Consider the following 23,900-nt stretch of genomic DNA (forward strand, 5'->3'; position numbering starts at 1 on the left):
GCTTTGGGACCCTCCAGGGCTGGGCACTCCCCCAGCTCCCTGGGCAGCATTGATAAGATCCTCCCTCAGGCTTCTCTTCTCCAGTTGAACAGCCCCAGGCCCTGCAGCCTTTCCTCCTCACACACATGTTCCATCCCCTCAGCAACCTGGTGTCCCTGCACTGGCCTCTCTCCAGCAGTTCCCTGTCTCTCTGCAGCTGGGGAGCCCAGAACTGGCCCCAGGACTCCAGACGTACAAACCTTTATTAAAAACAGGATCCTACAACACAAAGCAGGAAAGCAAAGGCCTTTTCCCACTCTCTCCTTTCCCCACCCTCTTCTATTGCTTCCATGGCTCGAGCCCTTACTGAATGTCAAGAGCTGCAGCAAAGTCCATGCTCGAAACAAGGAATTGGGCCAAGCAGTAACTACACAGAGGCAACAGGGGAAGAGAAGAGGGTGGGTAAGTTGCTGGTGGATGAGAACATCAGGACGCATCACACAGCGCTTCCACACCTGGAGGAAAGAACAGCAACAGCCATGTCCTGGAGCCACAAGCCTTGCTCTGGTCTGTCCTCTCACCAACAGTCCCCTCCACAAACAACTCTGAGATCATCTTTTCCCAGAGGCAGCTCTGTGTGGAGAGCCCCAGGGTGAGCCTGAGCTGCTGCCTCAGGTCCCCACTCTCTTACCCGACAGCTCACTGCACCAGTCTGTAGGTGATGTAGCGGCCCGCGGTCTCGCTCGGTCGGATGATCTTCACCACCTGGAAAGGCCAACAAGGAACTCAGCGGGGGGAGAAGCTGCTGGGGAGTCTCCCCTGCTCCATGCAGGTCCAGCCCTGCTGTGGCTGTAATGTGGTGGCACTCAGCAGCCACAGATGGCCAGCGCCAAGCTCTCTGCTTCAGCCAGGGCTGTGGCATGGACTGGCCACACAAGGTCTGTGCCAAGCCTCACAGCTCACCCTCATGGGCAAACAGGCCAATGGCAGCCTGGGGGGCACAGAGGAGAGTGTGGGCAGCAGGGTGAGGGAGGTTCAGCTACCCCTCTGCTCTGCCCTGGGGAGGCCTCAGCTGGAGTCCTGTGGCCAGAGAAAGTCCTTTGGTGCTGAGGTGAGGGAGCCCTGGCCCAGGCTGCCCAGGGAGGGTGTGGAGGCTCCTTCTCAGGAGGTTTCCAACCCCAGCTGGACACGTTCTTGTGCCCCTGAGCCAGGGGAACCTGCTTTAGCAGGGGCTGAGGCTGGAGCAGCTCTGCAGGGCCCTTCCAGCCCCAGCATTCAGGGATTCTGTGATTTGAGAGGCTCTCCCCTCTCTGCCCTGCCCACAGGGAACTGTTGGTGTCTCTTACCTGACCACGCTTTATGCCAAAGTACCGTGCCACGGGATCACCAGCCTGGATCCTGGGGAGCTGGTTCTCTCTCAGTTTGCTGTGCAGGGAGTCAAGGAGGAAAGGGCTCCCCAACAGAACACACCACTGGCCCACACAACCCTTTGTCCCCTCAGCAAGCACAAAAAGTGCTGGTTTCAGCTCACACAAAGGATACTATCGGGCTAACAGTTCAGTCACTTCTTCCTTTGTCATGACAACGTGTTCAGGGACCAGCTGTGAACAACAGGAGAGGACTCTAAGGACAGAGGAAGCAAAAGGCTCCTCACAGTAGTGGGAGAAGCAATGTGCTGGTGAGGGAGGAAAGGACGACTGCATTGCCCTGCAAAGGGCTCTGGGAGCAGCCTGAGCACCAGCCCCACCATCCTCTCCCTGCCTCATCATATCCCCCTGCCCCATCATCCACCCCCAGCCCCATCATACCCCTCCTTGCCCCACTGCTCACCTCGTGCTCTGTGATGTTGATCAGAAGCTCCTGTTGCAGAAACTGCTCCAGGATATATTTGGGAGCCATATCCACCAGGGACTGGGGAAGGAAAGGTCTGTCAGCCCAGCCCAGGCTCCACAAGCCTGGGATCACTGTGCTTGTGCTCACACAGATCCAGCCTCAAGGAGGGAACAGATCTCCTGACCACTGGCAAACATCCCCTCTCATCTCACCCACCTCCTGCCTACTCATGGCCCCTCAGCTGCTCTTCTGGAGAGAACCAGCTGTTCTGGTTAAACACAATCTGATGTTAAGACACAGCCTGCACTAAGGCACAATGAGCTTTAGCAGAAGATTTCACCTGCAAGGAAATTCTAGGCTTTCACTTAAAAGCCAGACAGACAAACCACAAACAAGACCCTTCAGCCTCGGGGGCAGAGGCTTTCACAGCACTCATACCTGACTTCAGAGATTTCCCATTTGTGGATCCCTCCTCAGATTCCTTAAGAGTTCTACCCTTCCTCATTTACAGGCCCCAAATCTCTACCCTCATTTACTCTGTGACCTTGAGATGAGTGATGAATGATAAAAGTTCCAGTGCTGCTGATCTGGTGAACAGACACCTGGGAGTGGGAAGCCTTTGAAATCAGCCTGAGAAAGGCCAAGGAAGGGAGCCTTAGGAGAGCAAGACAGTTCTGTTTTGGCTATAAATAGTGGTAATGAGCAGACAACTTCCAAACAGTTTCAGCAAGGCCACAGTGCCCAAAGTGAGATCACAGAATGCCAGAATGGTGGGGTTTGGAAGGGCCTTTCAGAGCTCCTCCAGCCCCAGCCCCTGCTCAAGCAGGTTCCCCTGGCTCAGGGGCACAAGAACGTGTCCAGCTGGGGTTGGAAACCTCCTGAGAAGGAGCCTCCACACCCTCCCTGGGCAGCCTGGGCCAGGGCTCCCTCACCTCAGCACCAAAGGCCTTTCTCCTTGTGGTTAAGTGGAACTTCTTGTGTTGCAGCTTGTGTCTGTCACCTCTTGTCCTGTCACTGGAGACTACAGAACAAAGTCTGATCCCATCCTCCTGACACCCACCCTGCAGGCACTTATCAATGTTAATGGGGTCTCCCCTTAGTCTTCTCCAGGCTAAAGAGCCCCACATCTGTGTTTCACTTGTCTTTTAAGGCATATCAGGATTGTTCTCTCATTTTCAGGGTGCACCCAGCACTGCAATAAGCCAACGTTGGTTTCCTAAGCTATGAAATCTGTTTTGGAGAGTGCTTTCCTGTTACACAGTTTGGTAGCAATGCCTCCTACCTGCTTTGCCGAGGGGGTCATGCCCTGCTGCACCACGATCAGGGCCCTGGTGATGTTCTCCTCCTGCATCCTCTGGCAGTACATCTTGATGGTCTTTATTCCAACCTTTGGCTCCTCTAAAGAACATGACCCCAGGTTCACACACAGCAAGCCCTGAGCCTCTCTAGGCACCAAGACCAACCCCTACCCACCCCAGACTCCACTCACCCGGGAAGAACACAAACATCTGGTCTGTGGGATCATCGTTGTGAGCCACCAACACCGTCAGATCCGTCCGCCGGGGCCGGCCCTCGCTGGGTTTATCACCGAACTGCCCCTTGAACTCATCCAGCGTCTGATCCAACTCATCCTGGGTCACCAGGTAACCCCGATCGTGGCAGAGCTACAGAGACCACCCTCAGCTCAGGTATCAAACCCACACAAGGCCTCAAGGCCTTGACCGGGCCGGATCCCACCGGTGGCTGCGCAGCCCTTAGAACCGCACCGAGGCTCATCCACAACCAACCGGGGCTCATCCCCAACAGCAGCCCGTCCCCTCCGCCGCCTCCCGCACCTGCATGATGGTCTTACGGATCTTCCACAGACGATACGTTTCCTCCTCGTCGTCCATGGCGGCCGCTGCCCTCAGAGCACGAAGCCCCCAACCCGCGGGCTGCCCGCTCTAACGCCTGCCCGCGCGGGTTCCCCGCGCGGGCAGGCGTTAGAGCGGGCAGCCCGCGGGTTGGGGGCTTCGAGCGCGGTGGCTGCTGGGAGTTATAGTCCGCTCCCAGGACTACAAAGGGGAGGGAACACTCGGTGCGTTGAGGGTAATGGGATGAGGTTGCTCAAGGGCAAGCGGTGGGTGTTGCGCTTGGGCCGCAGCAAGCCCAGGCAGTGCCACAGAGGCTGGAAAGCTGCTGGATGTAAAGGACCAAAGGGCGAGTGGCAGGTCCAGCAGCGCCATAGGGGTTGGAACGATTTGGGGAGGGGGAGGGGGGGGTGATGACAGTGGCTGAACATGAACCATCAGCGTGGCCAAGGAGGCCAAGGGCATCCTGGCTTGGATCAGCAGCGGTGTGGCAGAAGTAGAGCAGCGATTGTCCCCCTGTGCTGCGCGCTGGTGAAGCTTCACCTCGTGTCTTCAATCCCTCCCCCCCCCCCCCAATCCCCGTCCTCATGGTCTCGCCTGTCCCCACCGATACACATGCCAGCGTCCAACCCCGCCCTCTCTGCTCTACCATTGGTCAAAACGCCCATCCATCACCCACTCGCGCACGGTGATTGGCTCTTGCCGCCTCACGGGGCGGTACCCTCGGCCGTCGATTGGCTGAGGCGCGGGGGCGGCGGCGGCGCGCGATGGGCTGGGGTCGGGCGCTGCTGTGCGCGGCGGCGGCAGCGGCAGCGCGGGGCCCGGCGCGGAGCATGGTGAGTGCGGGGCCCACCGGGACCGGGCAGTGCCGGGCCGCGGCCGCCAGGCGCCCATGGCGGGGGGTGAACGAGCCCCTTCCCCTCCCGCTCCGTCCCCTCCGCCGCGCCCGCAGCCGCCGCTCGGGGCAGCCGCCGGCCCCGGGCCTTGCGGGGGCCGCCCCGGGCCTTGCGGGGGCCGCCCCGGGCCTTGCGGGGGCCGCCCCGGGCCTTGCGGGGGCCGCCCCGGGCCTTGCGGGCGCTGCCCCGGGCCGTGCGGGCGCTGCCCCGGGCCGTGCGGGCGCTGCCCCGGGCCTTGCGGGCTCTGCGGGCGCTGCCCCGGGCCGTGCGGGCGCTGCCCCGGGCCGTGCGGGCGCTGCCCCGGGCCTTGCGGGCTCTGCGGGCGCTGCCCCGGGCCTTGCGGGCTCTGCGGGCGCTGCCCCGGGCCGTGCGGGGCTGACGCTGCGGCCTCCCCCGCAGTGTGCCCAGGCGGAGGACTGGCGCTCGGCCAAGGCCATCTATGACTTTCACGCCCGAGACATCGACGGCAACGACGTATCCCTGGAGAAATACCGGTAGGAGGGACGCGCTGGGCCGCTCACAGGGCCGAGGGGGTGATTTGAAGCCGCAAAGGGACGAGGTGTTGCACAACCAGGGCGAAGCGGCTCCTTTGGCCGCGCCCCGGGGGGTTTGGGGCCTGTCTGTGCTGATTCACCGCTCCCTCCCCAGAGGCTACGTCTGTATTATCACCAACGTGGCTTCCAAGTGAGGAAAAACCCCTGTAAACTACACTCAGCTTGTTGATATGTACGCCCGATACGCTGAGAGGGGTTTACGCATCTTGGGCTTCCCTTGCAACCAGTTTGGGAAACAGGTGCGTTGGGGAGAGGGGTTTGAGGGGCTCCCCCGGAGCACAGGGGCTGCTCTGGGGCGTCCCGGGAGCCTCGGGGCTTCTCCCTCCTCTTGCCTTCCTCAGGAACCCGGGGATGATGCTCAGATTAAGGCGTTTGCTGAAGGCTACGGGGTGAAGTTTGACATGTTCAGTAAGATCGATGTCAACGGGGACAATGCCCACCCGCTGTGGAAGTGGATGAAGGATCAGCCCAAAGGGAGAGGCACCCTGGGCAAGTGAGTGTGGGAGGGGAGGCTGCAGAAAGCAGCAGCCCCACACTGAGGGGGGCTGCAGGGGGAGCCTGGTTGCAAGCCAGGGGAAGGGATTTGCTGCCAAAATCTCACCCCTGTGGGTTTTTTTTCTCTCCTAGTGCAATAAAATGGAACTTCACTAAGGTAGGATACAGCTGCCTTCTCCTGGGCTTCTCCTCAGCCTTTGGGGGCTGTAGTGGGGAGGGATCCTCTGCACAGGCTCTGCTGTCAGGGTAAAAGTGTCCTGAGGGGCTCCTGTGCTGTCCTGGTCCCTGTGCCTGAGACCCCTACGAGCTCCTCGCTGGGTTCACTCCAGCCCTGTCCCAGGGAGGCAGCGCCCAGCTGAGGGGACAGTGGGTCTGCCAGGGGCTGCAGCTCCCTGGGGGGCTCTCATGGGGCTGCAGAGCCTGTGTTAGGGCTGGACTGGCTCACCTGGGTGCTGTTTTGCTTCCACAGTTCCTCATTAACCGGGAGGGCCAAGTGGTGAAGAGGTACAGTCCCATGGAGGATCCCTATGTGAGTGCTGCTGGTGTGGTTTGGGGTTACGAGAGCCAGGGCAGAAGGGGAAGTGTGACAGTGCCAGCAGCTCTCTGCAGAGCACACCTGTGGAGAAACACAGCAGTGTTGAGGCTGAGCACTGCTTGGGGGCCAGCTCTGCTGCCCTGCTTTGGCTCTTTTTCTCCTCTGCTTCCCTGTGGAGGCTGGCTGTGGCACCAGGGAAAGTGGATGCCCCGCCCAGGGGGTAACTGGTTCCAAGCAGCCCCTCTGGGACAGGATGGAAGGGGCTGTGGGTGTGTTTTTGGGGCAGTGATGTTCTCATAGCACAATGCTCCTTTCTCTGTTGGCAGGTGATCGAGAAGGACCTGCCTGCCTACCTGTAGAGCTGTTCAGCTTGTCCCTGCATTGTCCTTTTGCCCCAGTACTGGCTCTCCTGGTGCCTGTAGAGCCTTCTGGTCCAGCCTCAATGATGGTCTGTCTCCAAGCCAGCTTGCTGGTGAGGCAAACCTGAAGATCTGGCGTGCATCTGCTGGAAGAAGGCTTCACAGGGCTGGTGGCTGCTGCTGGGCAACTCTTCTGTGTGGGCACAGAAGCAGGAACTGGTGTCCCCTTGCAATAAACACGTTAGGAATGAGCAGTTGTGTTTGGGTGTGGAATTGAGGGGTGGATGGGGCTGGGAGCTGCTGCCCTTATGCAACCCCTGAGCCCAGCAGGGATAATCCTTATTAGTGCTGAGAGGGGAATTGCACACAAAGCCTGGCTCAGTCAGGGCTCTGAGGGAAAAGCTGGAGCAGGGACAAAGCAGCTGGGATCCCTCCTCCTCCCCCCAACAGGCATCTGCCCCCATCAGCCAAGGGAGTTGTTTCTTTCCAAAGGCAGCTGAAGGCTGCTGGGCTGGGGGCAAAGTCTGGGGGCTCAGCAGCAGCCCCTGGCCCTGCCCCCCTCCTGGCTCTGGCACAGCAGAAGGGATATGACAGTAAAACAACCCCAAGTCATGTTGGGACAGGGTGAAACACCTCACAGAGCTGGAGCTGTGTCTAGCCAGGAGCCTCCATCCTCCTGGGGAAGGCTGAGCTGCAGCTTGTTGGTGCTTGCAAAGGCACAGCTTTGTCTGGAGTGTCTGGCTTTGCCCACAGTGTCTCCCATGGGCAGGGAGGGCTCCTGTTTTATGGGTGATTTGCTGCCCAGGCGTGCTGCTTTGCCTCTTTTCCCACAGTCTGCCCTTCACAGCCTCAGCCCCCAACCACCCTGGACTCCCACAGCAAGCCAGGGGTGGAGGAGAGGAACCTCAGGATCCTTGCTGGGGTCCCCCTCAAGCCTGATTTCCCCCCACACACACCTGCAGCTCCATCCCCCTGGGCTAGGTGGGCTGGTTTGGGAGCTGCCCCCCCAGAGTTGGCAGCACGGCCATGCCTGGGTGCCCATCACTCCTCCATCCCCACCTCCTGTGGTTCCTCCCATCCCATGGGGCCATGGCTGTGCCTGGGGGAGATGTCCCTGTGCCACAGCAACAACAACAGCCCATGCAGGAGGAACAGAGCTCTTTTATCTCTGTTTTCCCAGCACTACTGGAGGAGCAGCTCCACCGAAGGCCAGTGGGTTGGCTCTGGGGAAGATCCTCAGCTCATCCTGGGGAGAACAGGAGGGCTCAGGCCAGCAGCTCCCAACTGCCACCAAGCTGGTACCAGAGGAGCCCTCAGCTTCACTGTCCTGATGGAGTCCCAGGTGGGACCCCAGGAGAAGTTGGACAGATGATGGACTTACAGAAAGCTCCTTCGTGGCTCCCTTTCCATTTTGTTTGTTTGGCTTTTTACTGAACAGGATGAAATAAAAATGACCCTTCTGAGGCAAGTAGAAAATTCAGGAATTATTAGTCAAAGGCACATATTCTAAAAAAAAAATCTCTTTACATATATATACATCTCAATTAATTATAAATACACATAGAAAACCAAAGGCAAACGACAAGCGGGTTAAAAAGTGCTAACAAAAAGGTGTGAGGGAGGAAAAACCAGGGACTCCTTTAAAAATACAATCAGTAGGACAACTGCATAATAATTTAGTTAAAAGGTACTGTTAACATATTATTAAACCCTGACAAAAACACAGGATTGGGGCAGGGAAGGGCTTTCCTTGAAGGTGCTCTCTGGCTTCCCAGAGATCAGGGAAGGACAATTGCATATCTGTGTAAAATGAACAAAAGCCACCAGTGGAAGGCTCCAGGTGATGGTGGAGAAGTGGCTGGCAGAGGGTGCCTCGTGGGAGAGGCCTCTTTGCTATTCCTGAGTTTAAGCCTCTCTGATTTGGGTTTCCCTGGTGTCCTTTTCTCTCCTCGCTGAGAACCGAGCGAGCGCCGAGCGAAGGAACCGGGGCAAGGGCAAAGCCACAACTGGGGTGGACTGGGATGTACTTTAAATAGAGGAGGGTTGTGGGGAAAGGGGAAGAGCCTCACTGCTCAGGACCAGGGAAGGGCTGTGAGGAAGCAGTCAGCAGGGTCCCAGGGAACACGGGCTCCTCGTCTTTGGTGTTTACTCTGAGGTAAGGAGGTTTCCTTGAATGTGGTAAAATGCAGCCCTGAGGGCAGGGCTGACCCTGGGTGGGCTGGTGGGAGGCAGATACCAGCTGGGGAGAGTGAAGGGGAAAGGACAAGCCACTCAAATGAAGGGCAGAGACCAGAGCAGCCTCACAAAGGAGCCCACACCAGCAGGGAAGGCAAACCAACACTGTGGATGCTCCTGGAGAACTTCCCACGAGCAACAGGGTGTTAGACCAGTCCCTGAGCCCTGGGGGGAGATGGAAGGCCCACAGCTCTGCCTGGAGGACAGGACTCCATTGGTACTGTACTGCAGCCCCTCAAAACTGACCTGTCAGGGCATGGGGGATCCTCCCAGAGGCCTCTCTCAGCTGCCCTTCCCCAGGGCCAGGCCAGCCAGGGAAGGTCTCGTGTCCTTCCCCTGAAAACATCCTGGTGCCACTTGTAGGAAACACCTTGATGGTTCAAGGCTGGGAGAAGCAGCAGAGCAGAGGGGAGGCCTGTGGAAGGAGCTGCCAGTCCTGGAGCCAGCAGGCAGCTTTACTCCTTCAAGGGAGAAAACAAAAGAGAGTGTCCCCGGGACCCGCCGAGGTGAGATGCTGCTGGAACGGGGATGGTGGCAGAGGGGGGCTGGAGGCTCCCTTGGTCCTGGCAAGAGTGCAGCTCACCCAGCTGCTCCCAGCCAAGGGGCAGTGGGCTGTCTGGGGCAGTGCTTTGCAAAGCAGACCTTTGCTCTTTGGTATCAGAGGTTGAATTTGCAGCAAGAGCAGCGATACACTCGGTGCTCACCAGGGAACTCCTCCCTTCTGAGGCCTGGGAGCAGCTCTCCCCGAGGTCAGCAGTGGGCAGGGCTGGGGACCCCAATCCAGCCCCCCCAGGCCTGTGTCCCTGGCCCAGCCAAGGACAAACCCTACACAACAGGACCAGTGAGGCAACCAGGCAAAAGGACAACATGCCAAAGCGAGAAGTTGGCCAAAGCAGGGCCAGCCACAGCGACCCTGGGGAAGCTAAAGTGCAGGACAGGCTGATGGGACACGTGGCCCTTCTGCTCCAGGGAATGCCCCTGTGGTCCCAGTGTGGCTGAGCTCTGACAAACTCACAAGCTCTGCCACCATACTGACAAACAGGGCACGGGTGCAGCCAGCTCCTGCCCTCCCCCACAGAGCTCAGGCAGCTCCAGGTGTCCCCGTCCCTCCCCAGGAAGGACAGAGCAGGCACAGGCAGTTTTGCTTCTCTCAGCTAGACCTGCTCAGCCCTGCACAGAGGGACACTTGAGCTCAGTGGCTATTGACTCTGGGACTGCATTCCCTTCCCCTTCATTCCTGCCTTCTGACCCAGCCCTCCAGAGCAGCCTCAAGGTCCACAGCAGAGCTGGGGCAGCACAAGTCTGGATGCAGACACGGTTTGGTCAGCCAGCCCTCGGCAGGGCTGGGTTCTCATCCTTCAGGAATGGGTCAAAGGGCCATTGTGGAGCCCAGACATGGCCCTGCCCCACTCCAGGGGCAGCTGGAGGGGTGGGGAAGGCACAACCCAGCTTGGAAACTCAGTAGTCTGCAGGGGGGTGGGCACTGAGGAGGGGGCATCTCTCCACAGTCCTACATGGGCACTGACCTTTAAGAAGGATTTGAACACAGCAGAGAGCATCAGTCCACATCAGCTGAACTTGGCAGCTCTCAACTCCCCCCCAAGCTCATGTTATATACAAATCTATACATGCCTGACTGTATATTATATATAAATAAACTTTGCTTGAAGGAACTATAGGTTTGGGGGCTTTTTGTCTTCCCTCAAAACCAGAAAAGGGTCAGTCCAAACCAGCAGAAAAGCCAGAGCTCCCCAGCTCTCACCTGTGTGCCAAAGGATGGGGGATCCAGAGCAGCCAAACCTTGCTGGGCATGCCCAGCTGGCTGTCAGAAGTCTCAGTAAGGGCCACTGAACTGGATCACACTCTGACGTTCCTGATTCTCCTGGGGAGCCCCATTTAACGTCCTCAGCATGTCTTCCAAGATCTCCCTAAAATTGATGTTGCCATCCTGTTCCAGGCAATCTTCCTGCTGCTGCTGCAGCGCCTGCAAAGGTCCCGGGTGAGGCAGAGGCAGGGGGTTGTGCAGTGAGGAGCCCAGAGGAACACTCCCCTCCAGGACAGGGGCTGGGCTCTTGAAGGCAGAAGGGTGGCTGAAGCCAAAGGGTAACGTGTGCTGCTGGTGTGGCTGGAGCAGGGGCTCCGAGGGGAAGCACAAGGCAGCGGGCTCCGGGTTCATCACCACGTCGGGAATGCTGCTGTTGGGAGGGCTGTAGGTCAAGTCCAGGATCTCATCCTGGTGCTGGGAGTACCTGGGCAGGGGGACCCCAGGCCCTGCCTGCCTGAGGTCCAGGGGCTGTGACAGGAGGTGCAGTGGGAGGGAGAACTGTGGGCTCTGCTCTTGGGCCTGGAGGAGTCGGTTGTGCTTTCGCTTCACGTTCTCGTCCATCTGCTTCAGCTCCTCCAGCACCTTCCGGACACAGCTCTCGGGGATCTTTATCCCTGAGGGAGGAACGGGCATCAGTCCCCACAGCACCTCAGGGAGGGACAGAGGGATGGCAGAAGCATTTGTCAAGCCCATTCCCAACCAGTTTCACCTCTGGGCCAGGTTGTAGAGCAGGGAGGTGGGATTAAACCAGAGCAAGAGCAATCCCATGGCAAAGCAGCAACAGCACTGCTTCCCACAGGCATGGAGGGGACAGCCCAGGCCTGGCCCACACCCTCTGCCCAAACACACCTCAGGATAGCCCCAAGCTCCCCTCCTTCCCTAAGCAGTGGGTGCTTCCAGGCCAGAACATGTCCCTTTTTAGGAAAGGAATGTTGGCACTGGGCAGTTGGGCCCTTTCTTCTTTGTCCTAAACCATCCTGTTCCCCTTCCCCTTCCCCAGCACTTCACCCACCAACTTGTTTCTTCTTCTCCTTGGTCTTGAGGCGGACGATCTGCAGGTAGCTGGTGTTGGTGATGTCTGCCATGATGTTGGCAATCTTGCTCCAGACCCTCAGCAGGGCCCCACACAGCATGTAGTAGTGTCGCAGGCGCATGCCCTGGAAGCACTCCTTCCCCTCCTGCACCAGCTTGCAGGTCCTGTTCCTTCAAGTGCAAGTGGGAGTAAACAATTAGCACAGACATCCAACAGCCTCCCTCCCCAGGGCAGCCCTGTGCCCAGCCCCACAGCCAGGGATCCCCTCCCCAGCTCTGCCTAGGGGAGGGTAGGATGGGTTGGGGCTGCAGCTGCCTTACCGGACTGCGTGGTTACAGTTCTTTAAGGAGAAGTGGTAACTGCTCTCCCAGTGCTCCTTGGCTTCCTCAGGCAGCACCTGCAGAAGAAACACACACAACATAAAGAGATTTTTCCACTGGCTTGCAGCTGAGACTTGAAATCCAGGGCTGGGAGCCAGGACACCTGGGTTCTACTGCTGTATCTGCCCCATCCACATCGGGGCTAGGAGGAGCTGTGAAGGGCTTACAGAAATGTCCTTCCAAAGCCAACCCTACCCAGAGAAAGAGGCTTTTCCCTCTCCTCACACTGGAGGGCTGCAGCTCCCACCTACCCTCTGGTACTTCTTCTGCAGGCTGTCCAGGCTCTCAGGCTGGCTTTGCTTCCCAATATTTGGCTTGTAGAGGATGAAGTTCTTGCCACGGCTCTGCTCTGCCAGCAGGCAGGTGTGCTTGGAGCCTCGCATCTGTCAGGGTAGAGCTGATGGTTACAGTCACAGCCTCTCTCCCCAAGCCCCTGTTTTCTCTAAAATAACTCCTTTCCTTGCAGGATGGGGGTTCTTGCAGGTATCTCCCAGCCCACAGCAGGTCAGAGACAGCCATGGCAAACCCTCTCCCATCAGAGTCGCCCTCCAAGCTGAGGTGCCACCCTGGCAGAAGCCAGAGACTTACCTTGTAGGAGAGGTAAAACCCATCAAAGGATCCTGTCAGTTTGAGTGACTTCTCATAGGCTTCCTCCCACTTTAAGCCTCTGTCAACACTAATCTAAAGAGGGACAAACAGAGGGATTCTGTAACATCATCAGGGGGAAGGACAAGCACATGGGTGTCTGTCTCACAAATTCCACCCTCAACATAAACTTGGTGCTGCTGCTGCAGCCTAGAAACAGGCACTGCCAGGCTGCCCTCCCAGGCATGGCAGACTGAGCCCCTGGTGCCTCTCCTTGCTTCCTCTTTGTTACTCCCAGCATCGGTCACCTGCTCATGACCAAGGCAGATGTGACTCAAACATGACACAAAGCCATGGGGCAGAGGGCAGGACCCAGCAGCCCACAGCCCCAGACTGGGAAGCACTGGAGAGGACTGGACTGCAGACACAGCTGTGCAGGCTGCCTACCTTATAAAACACGACCTGCCCATCCTGTGGGTGCCCAGGGGTCAGGAAGACCTCCTTGCTCTCCTCATAGATCTCATCCACTCCTGGGGCTAAGTCTGTAGAAGGACAAAAAAAGCTGTTCTGAGATCCATCCTCCTGTAGCACAGGAACGTGTCCAGGTGGGGTTGGAAACCTCCTGAGAAGGAGCCTCCACACTCTCCCTGGGCAGCCTGGGCCAGGGCTCCCTCACCTCAGCACCAAAGGACTTGCTCCTCCTGTGCCAGGGGCACTGCCTGTGTGCCAGCCTGTGCCTGTTACCCCTTGTCCTGCCACTGGCCACCACACAACAAACACTGGCCCCATCCTCCTGACATCCTGTAGGGACTGATCAGCATTGAGAAGGGCCCCCTGAGCTCAGGTTTCTCTTCCCCAGGCTGAACAGCCCCAGGGCTGCAGCCTTTCCTCCTCACACACATGTTCCAACCCCTCAGCATCTTGCTGTCCCTGCACTGGCCTCTCTCCAGCAGTTCCCTGTCTCTCTGGAGCTGGAGAGCCCAGAAGTGGCCACAGGACTCCAGCTGAGGCCTCCCCAGGGCAGAGGAGAGGGGCAGCAGAACCTCCTTCGAGGGAAGATAACTCTCTACAAGAGTCTCAAGATCTGTGTGGGGACACTGCAGTGTCTGAGGTGGCTTTGGGCCATCAGTCAGCACAAGGAGGAACAGGGAACCTCAGGGCTGCAGCAGGGAGAGGTGCATCCATACCTAGGATGCCCATGTCATATTTGCCCTCCTTCTTGTCCTTTTCAATCAGATAGTCAAAGGTGTCAGAAAAATACTGGAAGAGCATGTTCTGCTTGTCCACCTCCAGCCCCAGGATTCGGTTCAGGAACTTGGTGATGGAACAGTCTGCAAGAGCACAGCAGGTCAGGGAAGGTGGCACAGAACCCACCTGACAAACCACCCCACCCCCTTCCTGACGGCAGCACAGCCTCAAGGCCCAAGAGAGCAGCCCACTGGCTGTTCCTCCAGGCTGCTGCAGGGAACCATGACCTTCAGTGTGGGTTTATCCCCACAGGACCCTCCCCTCAAAGCAAACATCCTGCTCTGCTGCACAGCAAACCCCTTGAGGCTGTGTGCTGGTGCAGATGGCTGTGACACCCCCACCTCTTTCCTTTCTCCCTTGTGCTGGGCAGGACAAGTTTGACACATACCTTTCTCCACTGAGACTGTGCCACTCTTTATCTGATTGCAGCAGATCCCCACAGAGATGAGACCTTCCTTCATTTCTGGAACAGCAGAAGACAGCTTGTGCACTTTAGGGCTAAGCCTCCCCACAGCTTTCCTGCAGGGCTGCTTCCCCTCCAGCTGTGCCCACTGTTTCACACCTAGGCCTGTCCCAGACCCATTTTGCCCCGTTCCTGGCAGGGTAACACACACCTGGGTGGCCAATCACCCTGCTCACTAGTGAGCCATTAGGCCAGTGATTCCTCCCTGGTCTGCCTCAGCCTGCTGCTCAGTCCTTTGGGCATCCCAAACCTGAGACTGACCCAGCCAGCAAGATGCAGCAGAAACCCCAGAGCCAGTCCTGTTCTTACCATGGAAAAATGCAGCCTCCCTTCTCTCATAGCTCTTGGGTACAGGAACTCTGTTCTCTGTGTGGTTGAGGATCGTGGAGAGGACTCTGTCTAATGCTTTTGCCCCATACTGTGAAAAGAGACAAGAGTCAGGCACAGGATGAACCCACATGGGTGTCTCACCACTTCTGCTGGCACTGCAGAGAAAGCCACGGCCTCCAGGAAGGCCACTGACACAGGAGCTGTGCCAAGAGGGAAGCTGTGTGCCAGGGGCCTCATCCATCCCTAATCTCCATGTCTGCCCCCCATCACCAGCTCCCCTGTGGCAGCACAATCCCCAGGTGCCCAGCACTGATCATCATACCATTCTGCATGGGGCTAGAGGCAGGGAGAGGGCCCTGGCACTGCAAGGCCAAACCCTGCCTGTAGATGCCAGCAATGATCTTCCTGGCTCTGGCTCCCACTGAAGGCACTTGCTAAATACTTCACAGAATCCCTGAATGGTGGGGGCTGGAAGGGCCCTGCAGAGCTGCTCCAGCCTCAGCCCCTGCTATAGCAGGTTCCTCTGGCTCAGGGGCACAGGAACGTGTCCAGCTGGGGTTGGAAACCTCCTGAGAAGGAGCCTCCACACCCTCCCTGGGCAGCCTGGGCCAGGGCTCCCTCACCTCAGCACCAAAGGACTTGCTCCTCCTGTGCCAGGGGCACTGCCTGTGTGCCAGCCTGTGCCTGTTACCCCTTGTCCTGCCACTGGCCACCACACAACACACACTGGCCCCATCCTCCTGACACCCACCCTGCAGGGATTGATCAGCACTGCTGAGATCCCCCTGAGCTCAGGCTTCTCTTCCCCAGGCTGAACAGCCCCAGGCCCCGCAGCCTTTCCTCCTCACACACATGTTCCATCCCCTCAGCATCTTGCTGTCCCTGCACTGGCCTCTCTCCAGCACTTCCCTGTCTCTCTGCAATGGGGGAGCCTAGAACTGGCCACAGAACTCCAGCTGAGGCCTCCCCAGGGCAGAGCAGAGGGGCAGCAGAACCTCCCTCACCCTGCTGCCCACACTCTTGTGCCCCCCAGGCTGCCATTGGCTCTTGCCCATGAGGGCACACTGTGGCTCATGTTTGGTTTGCTGCCCACCAGCACTCCCTGGTCCCACTCCACTGAGCTCATCTCCTTGCCTGAGTTACCCTGACAACAGCTCCAAGTTACCTTATTCTCAAAGTTGTACTTGCTGAGGTCTCTGGACTCGGTGGCCCGGCGGTCCCCGTGAGTTAAGGCACCCTGTGAAGACAGAGCAGACAATAAGTTTTCACTTATAGCTGTTGCAAAACCACTAGAGAAGGATGGCCAAAGCCACCTCTCAGAAGAGGTCAGGATACCAACATGCTGTGGGGAGGCAGAGTTCCTCTGGAATGTCGAGACTTTGTGCAAGTATTTGGGGATTTATCAGAAGGAAAGTGAAACAGGCAAATGACTCCATCAACTTTCCAGAAACAGATGGGTGTGTGCTCCTGGAACAGTGGGGGGATTCCAGCATCTGGAATTGGGTTCTGCTTCCCTGAAATCCCTCCTGATGTCTTGGTTATGTATTTCCCAAACCCCATGATCCTAAAAGCTCCTGAGTGTGACGCCTTCAGTCAGGGGTGATGCAATCCCCTGTGCTAGTTACACTGGCCATGCCAGTGGGAACACCAAAACAGCAGCTCTTCAGAGAGAACTGGAATGGACACGTTCATCTCCCTGCTGCAGGGCACTTACTAGGCTCTCCAGACGTTTTGCCACAATGGATGCAAACCTCCTCTCCCCTGCCAGCTCAGAGATGAGGAAAACATACTCTGGAGCAGAAACCTGGTTCGATCGGTGCGTTCGACCTGCAGGGCCAGGAGAACAGAGGTGAAAGGAGAGGTTGGTACAGCCTGTGTGGTACAGGAAGAGAAGCTGAGCAAGAGGTGACAGAGCCCAAACAGCTTTCCATGTCACAGTTGGTTTGCACAGGAGATCTCCCTCTGGGGGAAAAGGATGGTGGCAGAGGGGAAAAGGACAGTGGCATAGTCATGTTCATCACCCTGGTGCTGCTGAGACCTTGGCAGAGTTACTAGCCCTGACCCTCTGGGGTCAAGCAGGAAATCCCCACTAGGAGCTAGGATGGACATTTCTTCTGTGCTCATGTCCCTCTTCACCCTACAGAGCATCCCCAGGGTGGGACTAAAACATCCAGTCACCCCCAGCATGTTTCATGAAGACACAATACTAACATGTATGGGAGAGTTTTCCCTTCCCACACTGCAAATCACTCCTGAAGTCAACACAAACCTTCCCCTCGAGATAAATCAGTCACAACTGCTTCGTGTCTCTCATTTCCATCCTTGGCAAAACACAGGAGTAAGGTGCTGCAAGGTGCTGTTATCTCAGAAAGCCAAATACAGCAGCACAAGCCTGGCTGAGGCAGCCACACACACCTTCCCTTGCCAGGGCTGCCTTAGGCTTCATGCTCTGAGCCACACTCAGGGTCAGGGGACAGTGACCAAGACTCACCAAACTGCTGGATGGCCCTGTCTGCACTCCAGGGCAACTCCAGTGTCATGTGGACACGACGCTTCTGGTTTTTCACTCGTCTGTCAGCTTGGAGAGAGATACCCGAGCTGGAGGCCTCAGAGATTATTGCTACAAGCTAAGGGAGGCAGAAAACAAGTGAGAAAGGGGAGTGAGATTGCTGGATGTCTGCAAAACTGCTTCAACAAATAGCTTGAAGCACAACTGCTCAGCTCATGAAGGGACCTGGGGCTCCATGTCACCTTCCAGCAGGTCACACAGAGACACAGAAAGCCTTGTTGGCCCGAGGCTGGCAAGGCACAAGCATGTCAAGAGGCATTCTCTCCCTTTCCTTCCCCTCTCAGTGCAGATGTTTGGAGGTTTCTTTAGCTCAGACCTGACTGACCTTTTCCCCTTTCATGAAACGCTCCTTCTCCTTCAGGTTGACGTGGTCTATGGAGAGCCCTTGTTCCGCACGAGACTCGAACACGACGGAGCCATCGGGTCTGCAAACCACTCGGCCCTTCCTCCCCGTCATCTGCACACACACACACAGGAGACACACAAGCTGGTAGCAGAGGGGACACACTTGCAACAGTGCAGCAAGTCAAATCTCAACAGCTTTTTCAGATTGCAAGGGAAAGTCTTTTCCATCCATCCTTTTGCTGTCTCCCACTGTCACCAAAGTACACACTTGACTGTGATCTGTACCTCAGCCACGTGCTCTGGGCCCCCAAAGCTCTTGATCAGCTCATCCAAGGTATTGAGAGGTAGCTCTTTGCCCAGTGCTTTTACTTTTGCTAGGAGGTCCTGCTTCATCTTTTCCACGTGTTCTAGGCCATGCATCTCCTTCTGGGAAGGCAGCATGGGAAAATTGCCTGCAATGTACAATGCAAAGGTTGCCACTCAGAGAGGGGAAAAACAGTTGTTCCAAAAGGCTTCTGGGGGCAGGAAAAGACACCAGTGAATTGCCTCTGTGCTCCCCTTTGTTTTGGTGGGGGAAGGGGCAGGCAGGACAAATTCCTTCTGCTCACTCATCACAGCAGGTAGATGTGAATCAGTCTCACAAGTCTAATTTTGACCATCACGGGATAAAATCTAACCAAAATGGTAAAGCTGCCCCCAGCAGAGAAGGAGCTTCACCATTCTAAGAGGACAACCAAGAGAGTCTCCTCACACTGACCCTGCAATCCCCTAAGCCAGAGACTCCCTCCCCAAAAAGAGTCACAACAGATCTGTCACTGCCCGTGCTGGCTGGGCACTGGGGTGGGGGTTGTCTCATGCTTTAGAGAGCAAAATGCATCTGGCTCCCAGTTCCCCCCAGTGAGGAAGGAGCTGCCCCCAAGCTGCTGCTCTGCTTACTCCTGTCCTCGGCTGCGAAGCCGTTGTAGGTGTCGACGAAGATGACGTCGTCCGTCTCAAACGCGGACTCCGGGGAGGAGTTGAAGTCGCTGTCCAGCCCCATGTCAGAGTCAGTGCTGCTGTCATCACTGATCTTGATGATACCCATGGGGTCACAGCCCTTCAGAGCCTTGTGAAAGCGGCCCCTGGGCTTCCCTGCAAGGGAGAAAGGGCAGCGTCAAGGCAGAGCCTCCGGCCTCGGCGCAGAACAGCAGGTGCCGGCTCAGAAAGGAAGAGGAGAAATCACAGAACAGCTGAGACTGCCCCAAATGAAAGGCTGATCTTGGAAAGACAAGAGCCTCTTGGGTGGAGTGGAGGGCAGTTAGGAAGGGAGGGAGAGAGAGGAAGAGAGAGAAAGGAAGAACAAGGCAATCTTTATCAGGGCTGAAGCTAGTTGCACACGTCAGGACGAACACAGAGCCGGCTCTAAGCAGTGCTGAGCGCTGCGGGGAAGGAGCCTGCAGGTGACTGTCTCCAGAGGAATGTGCAGCACATGGGAAGGTGCCAGTGTTTCAGGATGTTGTTTACTTCCAAGCCCAATAAGACATGCCCCTGCTGCACGAGAGGATTCACAAACCAGCTTGCACAGGCTGCTCTGCAACGGCAGCCTGTCAGGACGACCTCCACAATCTGCCAGTGCTGCTGTCCCCTCTTACCCCTTTCCCATATCCCACTGGAGGAGAAATCCCAAAACTCTTCTTACCTGCAGCTGCAGCCAATAATTCAGCAGGGAAGTGTGTTTTTTTGCCCCCAGGACACCTGCCATGCTATAAGTAAGAGGCAGTGGAGAAACCCCCCCCTTGCTGCGAGAGGCCTTCAGACATGCAGCCAGGACTCTTGTGCAATCTGCCCACCAGTCTAGGCAAGGAAGCAGCTGAGGGAAAGGGACAAAGCTACTGGGCAAGTGGTGGAGGCAAGGGCCTAGGCTGTGACAGGGAAGTGGGTTAGAGGGAGGAAAGGGTGAATGGCCTAGAGCTGCTGTCCTCCAGGGGACAGAGAGTGATGGGAGATGTGCGGGAGGGCAAACTGAAACCAGGGCAGAGCAGCAAAAAGTATGAAGTAGGGAAAAGGGAAAAAGGCAAAGAAAAAGCTGAGTGGCTGGGGTGAAGCAGCAAGGCAGGAGGTCAGATGCTGGGCAGTGGAGTGTGCTCTTACGTTTTCTTTTAATGCCAGTTCCTTTTTCTCTCTTTCTTTTGGTTGAAGGAAAGTGCTTCTGAATTAGTGATAGAAAGACGCCTCTGAAAGTAAGATGCAAAATTTATTCTAGCTACCAGGAATAGGAACATCTGCTGGTTATCACGTAGCAATGTGTATGAGATAGCACCACATTTCATGAAAGAGGGCTAAATCCTGCACCACAGCTACCAGCACCTGCTCAGCCAGCCACTGGCACGGCCTGGCTCTGCACAACAGCAGCAACTCCCAGCCGGGTTCAACCAAAGGGTTCTGCCAAGGGAGCGTGGGCTGTGCCAGCAGATCCTCAGCTGGGAAAGGAGGGTGCTGAGGGAAGGCAAAGCACTGGAATGTCAGGAAAAATGCTCTGTGTGGCCTCCCTGCAGGCAGAGGGAGTGGGGCCCTGCCAGGGAGCCAGAGCAGCCCCCGGGCTCTGCGCTACCACGTGGGAATGCCAAAGTTGCAAGGTCTTTACATAGCAACAAAGGGGGAGTTTTAAATGGGAAACACTACTGGGAAGCTGTTACATCACTAGGGAAAAATCCAGTAAGTCCCAGTGTCCCCTGTCCATGCTCTGACAGCAGAGACCACTGTCAGGCTGTGCTCTGCCACGGCCTCTGATGAACTGGCCACGGGCTCACTCACAACACAAAGTGAAGTGACAGAACATGGGAATGTGAATGGAAAACAAAACATCAGAAGAGGTGGAAAACAAATGTTCCTGTGGGCTGTTCTGCAAATAAAAGAGCAAATGTGTAAATGCTGATGGTGCTGGGTGGGGATGAACCTGCAGCACAGTGGGAGGGCAGTGCTGAACCAGCTCTGGTTGGGAAAAACCCACAACATGGAAAGCGACAGCTGAGAGGTATGGACATGGCAATGGCAACTCATCTGAGGGAGAAAAAGGAGGGCTTGGGAACTAGGGAGGGTGCTCTAAGACCCTTGGCATGAGGGGTTGAGGGGGACAGAGACAGCCTCACTCCCTGCAGGGGCTGAGCCCTGTGCTGGCTGTTACATGACTGTGATTACAGACACCAGGCAGAGCCCTTTCATAGAACACACAATCGTTTCAGTTGGCAAAGCCCTTTGAGCTGCTGCAGTCCCAGCCCTCCCCTCACCCTGCCCAGCCCACCACTAACTCCTGGCCCTCAGCACCTCAGCTCCAGGGCTTTGGGATCCCTCCAGGGCTGGGCACTCTCTCAGCTCCCTGGGCAGCCTGGCACAGGGGCTCACACCCCTCTCAGGGAAACAGTTCTGCCTCAGCTCCAACCTCAACCTCCCCTGGGGCAACTTGATGCCATTTCCTCTTGTCCTGTCTCTTGTTACTGGGGAGCAGGGACTGACCCCCAGCTCCCTGCAGCCTCCTGTCAGGGAGTGTCAGAGAGTGCTCCTGTCTGCCCTCAGCCTTCTCTTCTCCAGGTTGAACACCCCCAGGTGCCTCAGCTGCTCCTCACCACACTGGTTCTCCAGACCTTTCAGCTTCATTGCCCGGCTCTGGACACACTCCAGACCATGCCGTGTGCTGGGGTGACCCTGGGCTCAAAACACAAAGACTCACTCTTGGGTCTGGAGCCTCCCTGCCAAGAAACCCTGCTCCTTTTCCCAACACTTGCACTCTGTCTTCCCTGCAAACAAAGGGTTGGGTTGGTATTTGATCCCTCAACAATCCATTTATTTTTAACCCCATTTCTCGGCATCTTTAAAACAACTGCTTCTTCCCAGCACATTCCCCTCAAGAAATCCCCTGAAGTGCTATAAAATCAGGACATCACATTTGGAGGCTCAGCAGATGCCAGAAGACACTTGGTTGTGTGGCCAGTGCTGCTGAACAAAGAGCTCTTCCCTCTCCAACTGGGGACAGAGTCGAGCAGTGTGCGTGCCACTAACAGACCCTCCTTCGAGAGCCCAGCACAGCTCAAAGGGACAATACAGTCCTCTAGACAGAGTGTCTCTGAGTTCTGTGACCAATGAAAACCAATCCAAGAGACCAAATCAATCTAAGCAGTTGTTAAACTTGTCTTACTGTCACCAATCTGCTATTGGTTTTTCAGGAATGGGCTGGAGACAGCAGAGTGACACAGACCAACACAAACCCCGCACCAACATGGGAGGAAAGATCCTAAAGTGGACACATACTGTCTCTGACACCTCTCAGGGTTTTCACCTGCATTTCTCACTTCAAACAGAAAACAGCTAACAGCCCTGGCCACCTGCAGAACAGAGGAAATGCAACTCAACCCAATGTCCCAGGTTTTTGTCACCTGTTGTGGAGGAACAGCCTGGTATATACAGGCTGGTGTTCTGAAAGCTGCAGGAATGAGGAGGGGCATAAGGCTCATTCCCTGCTCAAAGGGTGGCATGAGTCCTGCTGCTGGCTTCACTTCAGGCACCACCAACTCTCCTTTTAGCTAGAAATGAAGGCAACACATCCAGGACACTGATCCTGCCACATGAATCTAAACTCCTTGGACCACTTCATCCTCTCACTGCTCCCACAAGGCCACCTCACATTACCACCCCAGCCTCTGAGATTCTCTTCCTCATTTCTTCAGTGTCATCAGTCCTGTTTTCAAGTCAGACCTACACAAACTACACCTGAGCTCACTCTTCTGGCTCCCCTACACCTGCCAATTCTTTTACATGTGTGGAGAGTCAGATCAGGCTGTTTGTGCAAGTTTGGACCTCAGGAGACCTCAAAATCCAGGATCTAGTTCATAAAGCCACACTGAAGAAACACTGCCACAGGAATCCAGCTCAGGCTCCTCTCCATTTACAGTCTGAATACAGAGCAGGCATCACAAAACTGCAGCTCAAGAACTACAAGTGAGCAGTGACCCCAGGGCAGGGCTTTTCATAGCCCACCTCCAGTCTCCCATGCATCCCCTCCCAAGAAGAAAACCAGGGATTTTTAACTCACTCTGCAGCAGAGACAAAACAATTGAGACGCCCGTCGTTCTCGTCCAGGACTTCTCTGGTGCGAGCCTCGCCGGTGGACTGCAGCCCAATGACAATACACTGCAGGGAAACACAAGGGATGGCACAGCAAAGGGTGAGGGAGGGGCAAACAGATTCATATGAGATATTATTTCACAGTCCCAGGCACTTTTCCTTTAGACCCAGCCCCAAATACGTGCTGGGTCTATGGTGGGGCTCCTGATGAACAAGCATCTCTCAACCAAAGCAGAGGTGGGAACCTCTGCTCCCACCACAGAGACAGTGACTGTGCCTGCAGAAACCAACTAATTTTGCTAGGTGGTTTCTGCCCAAGATTTCCAAGTTGCATCCAAGATGGATGAAAGGACAGAGCTGTGCTCCAAGTGAAGCCTCTGGTACCTCTTCTGGGTTGAACATGGCCCATAATACCCCTTCAGATCAGTTTGCCCACACCTACCACAAACAAACAGTGGGTAATGCCTCAGAAGACAAAGCCATGTTAACACTGCACTTCATTCTGCTTCATCTGGAGAGAAATTCAACTTTAAAGGGCTTTTATACTGTTTTCAAGTCAAGATGAACAAGAAATGACTCCCTTTGGTTACAGACTATTAAAAAACACCCTATAACATAAGCCTGAGGCTCTGGTAACACACCTTATCCTTCTCCAGCTCCTCCTTGGCAAGCTGGACCAGTCTCTGGACTTTAGCAGCAATGCACAGGTACTTGAAGAAGCGCTGGTGAGCCGACCAGAACTGACCCCACAGCGACTTGCGAGACTCCAAGCCGATCCAGTCGGCTGCCTTCTGGAACACCATCAAAGCCTCTGCCCACTGCAGACAATACCAGCAAAGGTCAAGTTAAGGACTTTGGTTTCTTTGTTTTCATAGTGTGGCAGCAGGAGCAGGGCAGTGTCTGTGCCCCTGTGCTGGGCCCTGGGGAGGCTGCAGCTCCGGGGCTGTGCTCAGTGCTGGGCCCCTCACTCACTGCCACAGGGACACTGAGGGGCTGCAGCGTGGCCAGAGCCGGGCACAGAGCTGGGGAAGGGGCTGGAGCACAAGGGTGCTGGGGAGGGGCTGAGGGAATGGGGGTGTTGAGGCTGGAGAAGAGGAGGCTGAGGGGAGACAGCAGCACTCTCTGACACTCCCTGACAGGAAGGAGGTGGAGGTCAGTCTCTTCTCCCAAGTAGCAAGTGATAGGACAAGGGGAAATGGGCTCAAGTTGCCCCAGGGGAGGTTGAGGTTGGAGCTGAGGCAGAACTGTTTCCCTGAGAGGGCTGTCAGCCCCTGTGCCAGGCTGCCCAG

General features: G+C 56.4%; 3 protein-coding genes across 4 annotated transcripts in view; 1 reads left to right on the forward strand and 2 right to left on the reverse strand.

Moving 5' to 3' along the window:
* Positions 1-224: 224 nt before the first annotated feature.
* Positions 225-3,762, reverse strand: POLR2E (RNA polymerase II, I and III subunit E). The gene is made up of 8 exons (XM_010210423.2): positions 3,648-3,762; positions 3,302-3,476; positions 3,095-3,210; positions 1,810-1,890; positions 1,522-1,580; positions 1,326-1,404; positions 671-744; positions 225-494 (listed from the first exon to the last, which is right to left on the reverse strand). Exons 1-7 carry the CDS (start codon positions 3,702-3,704, stop codon positions 679-681), a joined length of 633 nt encoding a protein of 210 aa, XP_010208725.1. The 5' UTR covers positions 3,705-3,762; the 3' UTR covers positions 225-494; positions 671-678.
* Positions 3,763-4,409: 647 nt separating this feature from the next.
* GPX4 (glutathione peroxidase 4) lies at positions 4,410-6,752 on the forward strand. The gene is made up of 7 exons (XM_062015135.1): positions 4,410-4,498; positions 4,958-5,052; positions 5,207-5,351; positions 5,454-5,605; positions 5,740-5,764; positions 6,077-6,136; positions 6,469-6,752. The coding sequence occupies exons 1-7, from the start codon at positions 4,430-4,432 to the stop codon at positions 6,499-6,501; spliced, it is 579 nt and encodes a 192-aa protein (XP_061871119.1). The 5' UTR covers positions 4,410-4,429; the 3' UTR covers positions 6,502-6,752.
* Positions 6,753-7,972: 1,220 nt separating this feature from the next.
* SBNO2 (strawberry notch homolog 2) overlaps positions 7,973-23,900 on the reverse strand; it is a 64,407-nt gene continuing 48,479 nt past the window's right edge. For both annotated transcript variants that reach the window (XM_062015071.1, XM_062015072.1), the window contains 18 exons: positions 23,253-23,429; positions 22,580-22,677; positions 19,645-19,727; positions 18,451-18,645; positions 17,800-17,966; positions 17,495-17,626; positions 17,092-17,227; positions 16,315-16,427; positions 15,766-15,837; positions 14,580-14,688; positions 14,196-14,270; positions 13,747-13,890; positions 13,007-13,101; positions 12,563-12,655; positions 12,226-12,357; positions 11,915-11,991; positions 11,574-11,764; positions 7,973-11,175 (listed from right to left, as the gene is read on the reverse strand). In XM_062015071.1, coding sequence (XP_061871055.1) covers positions 10,571-11,175; positions 11,574-11,764; positions 11,915-11,991; positions 12,226-12,357; positions 12,563-12,655; positions 13,007-13,101; positions 13,747-13,890; positions 14,196-14,270; positions 14,580-14,688; positions 15,766-15,837; positions 16,315-16,427; positions 17,092-17,227; positions 17,495-17,626; positions 17,800-17,966; positions 18,451-18,645; positions 19,645-19,727; positions 22,580-22,677; positions 23,253-23,429 — 2,694 coding nt within the window. In that variant the 3' untranslated portion in view covers positions 7,973-10,570. The remainder of the gene's footprint in view (positions 11,176-11,573; positions 11,765-11,914; positions 11,992-12,225; positions 12,358-12,562; positions 12,656-13,006; positions 13,102-13,746; positions 13,891-14,195; positions 14,271-14,579; positions 14,689-15,765; positions 15,838-16,314; positions 16,428-17,091; positions 17,228-17,494; positions 17,627-17,799; positions 17,967-18,450; positions 18,646-19,644; positions 19,728-22,579; positions 22,678-23,252; positions 23,430-23,900) is intronic.

This window comes from Colius striatus, chromosome 25 (assembly GCF_028858725.1).
Source record: "Colius striatus isolate bColStr4 chromosome 25, bColStr4.1.hap1, whole genome shotgun sequence".
In the NCBI taxonomy this organism is placed as follows: Eukaryota; Metazoa; Chordata; class Aves; order Coliiformes; family Coliidae; genus Colius; species Colius striatus.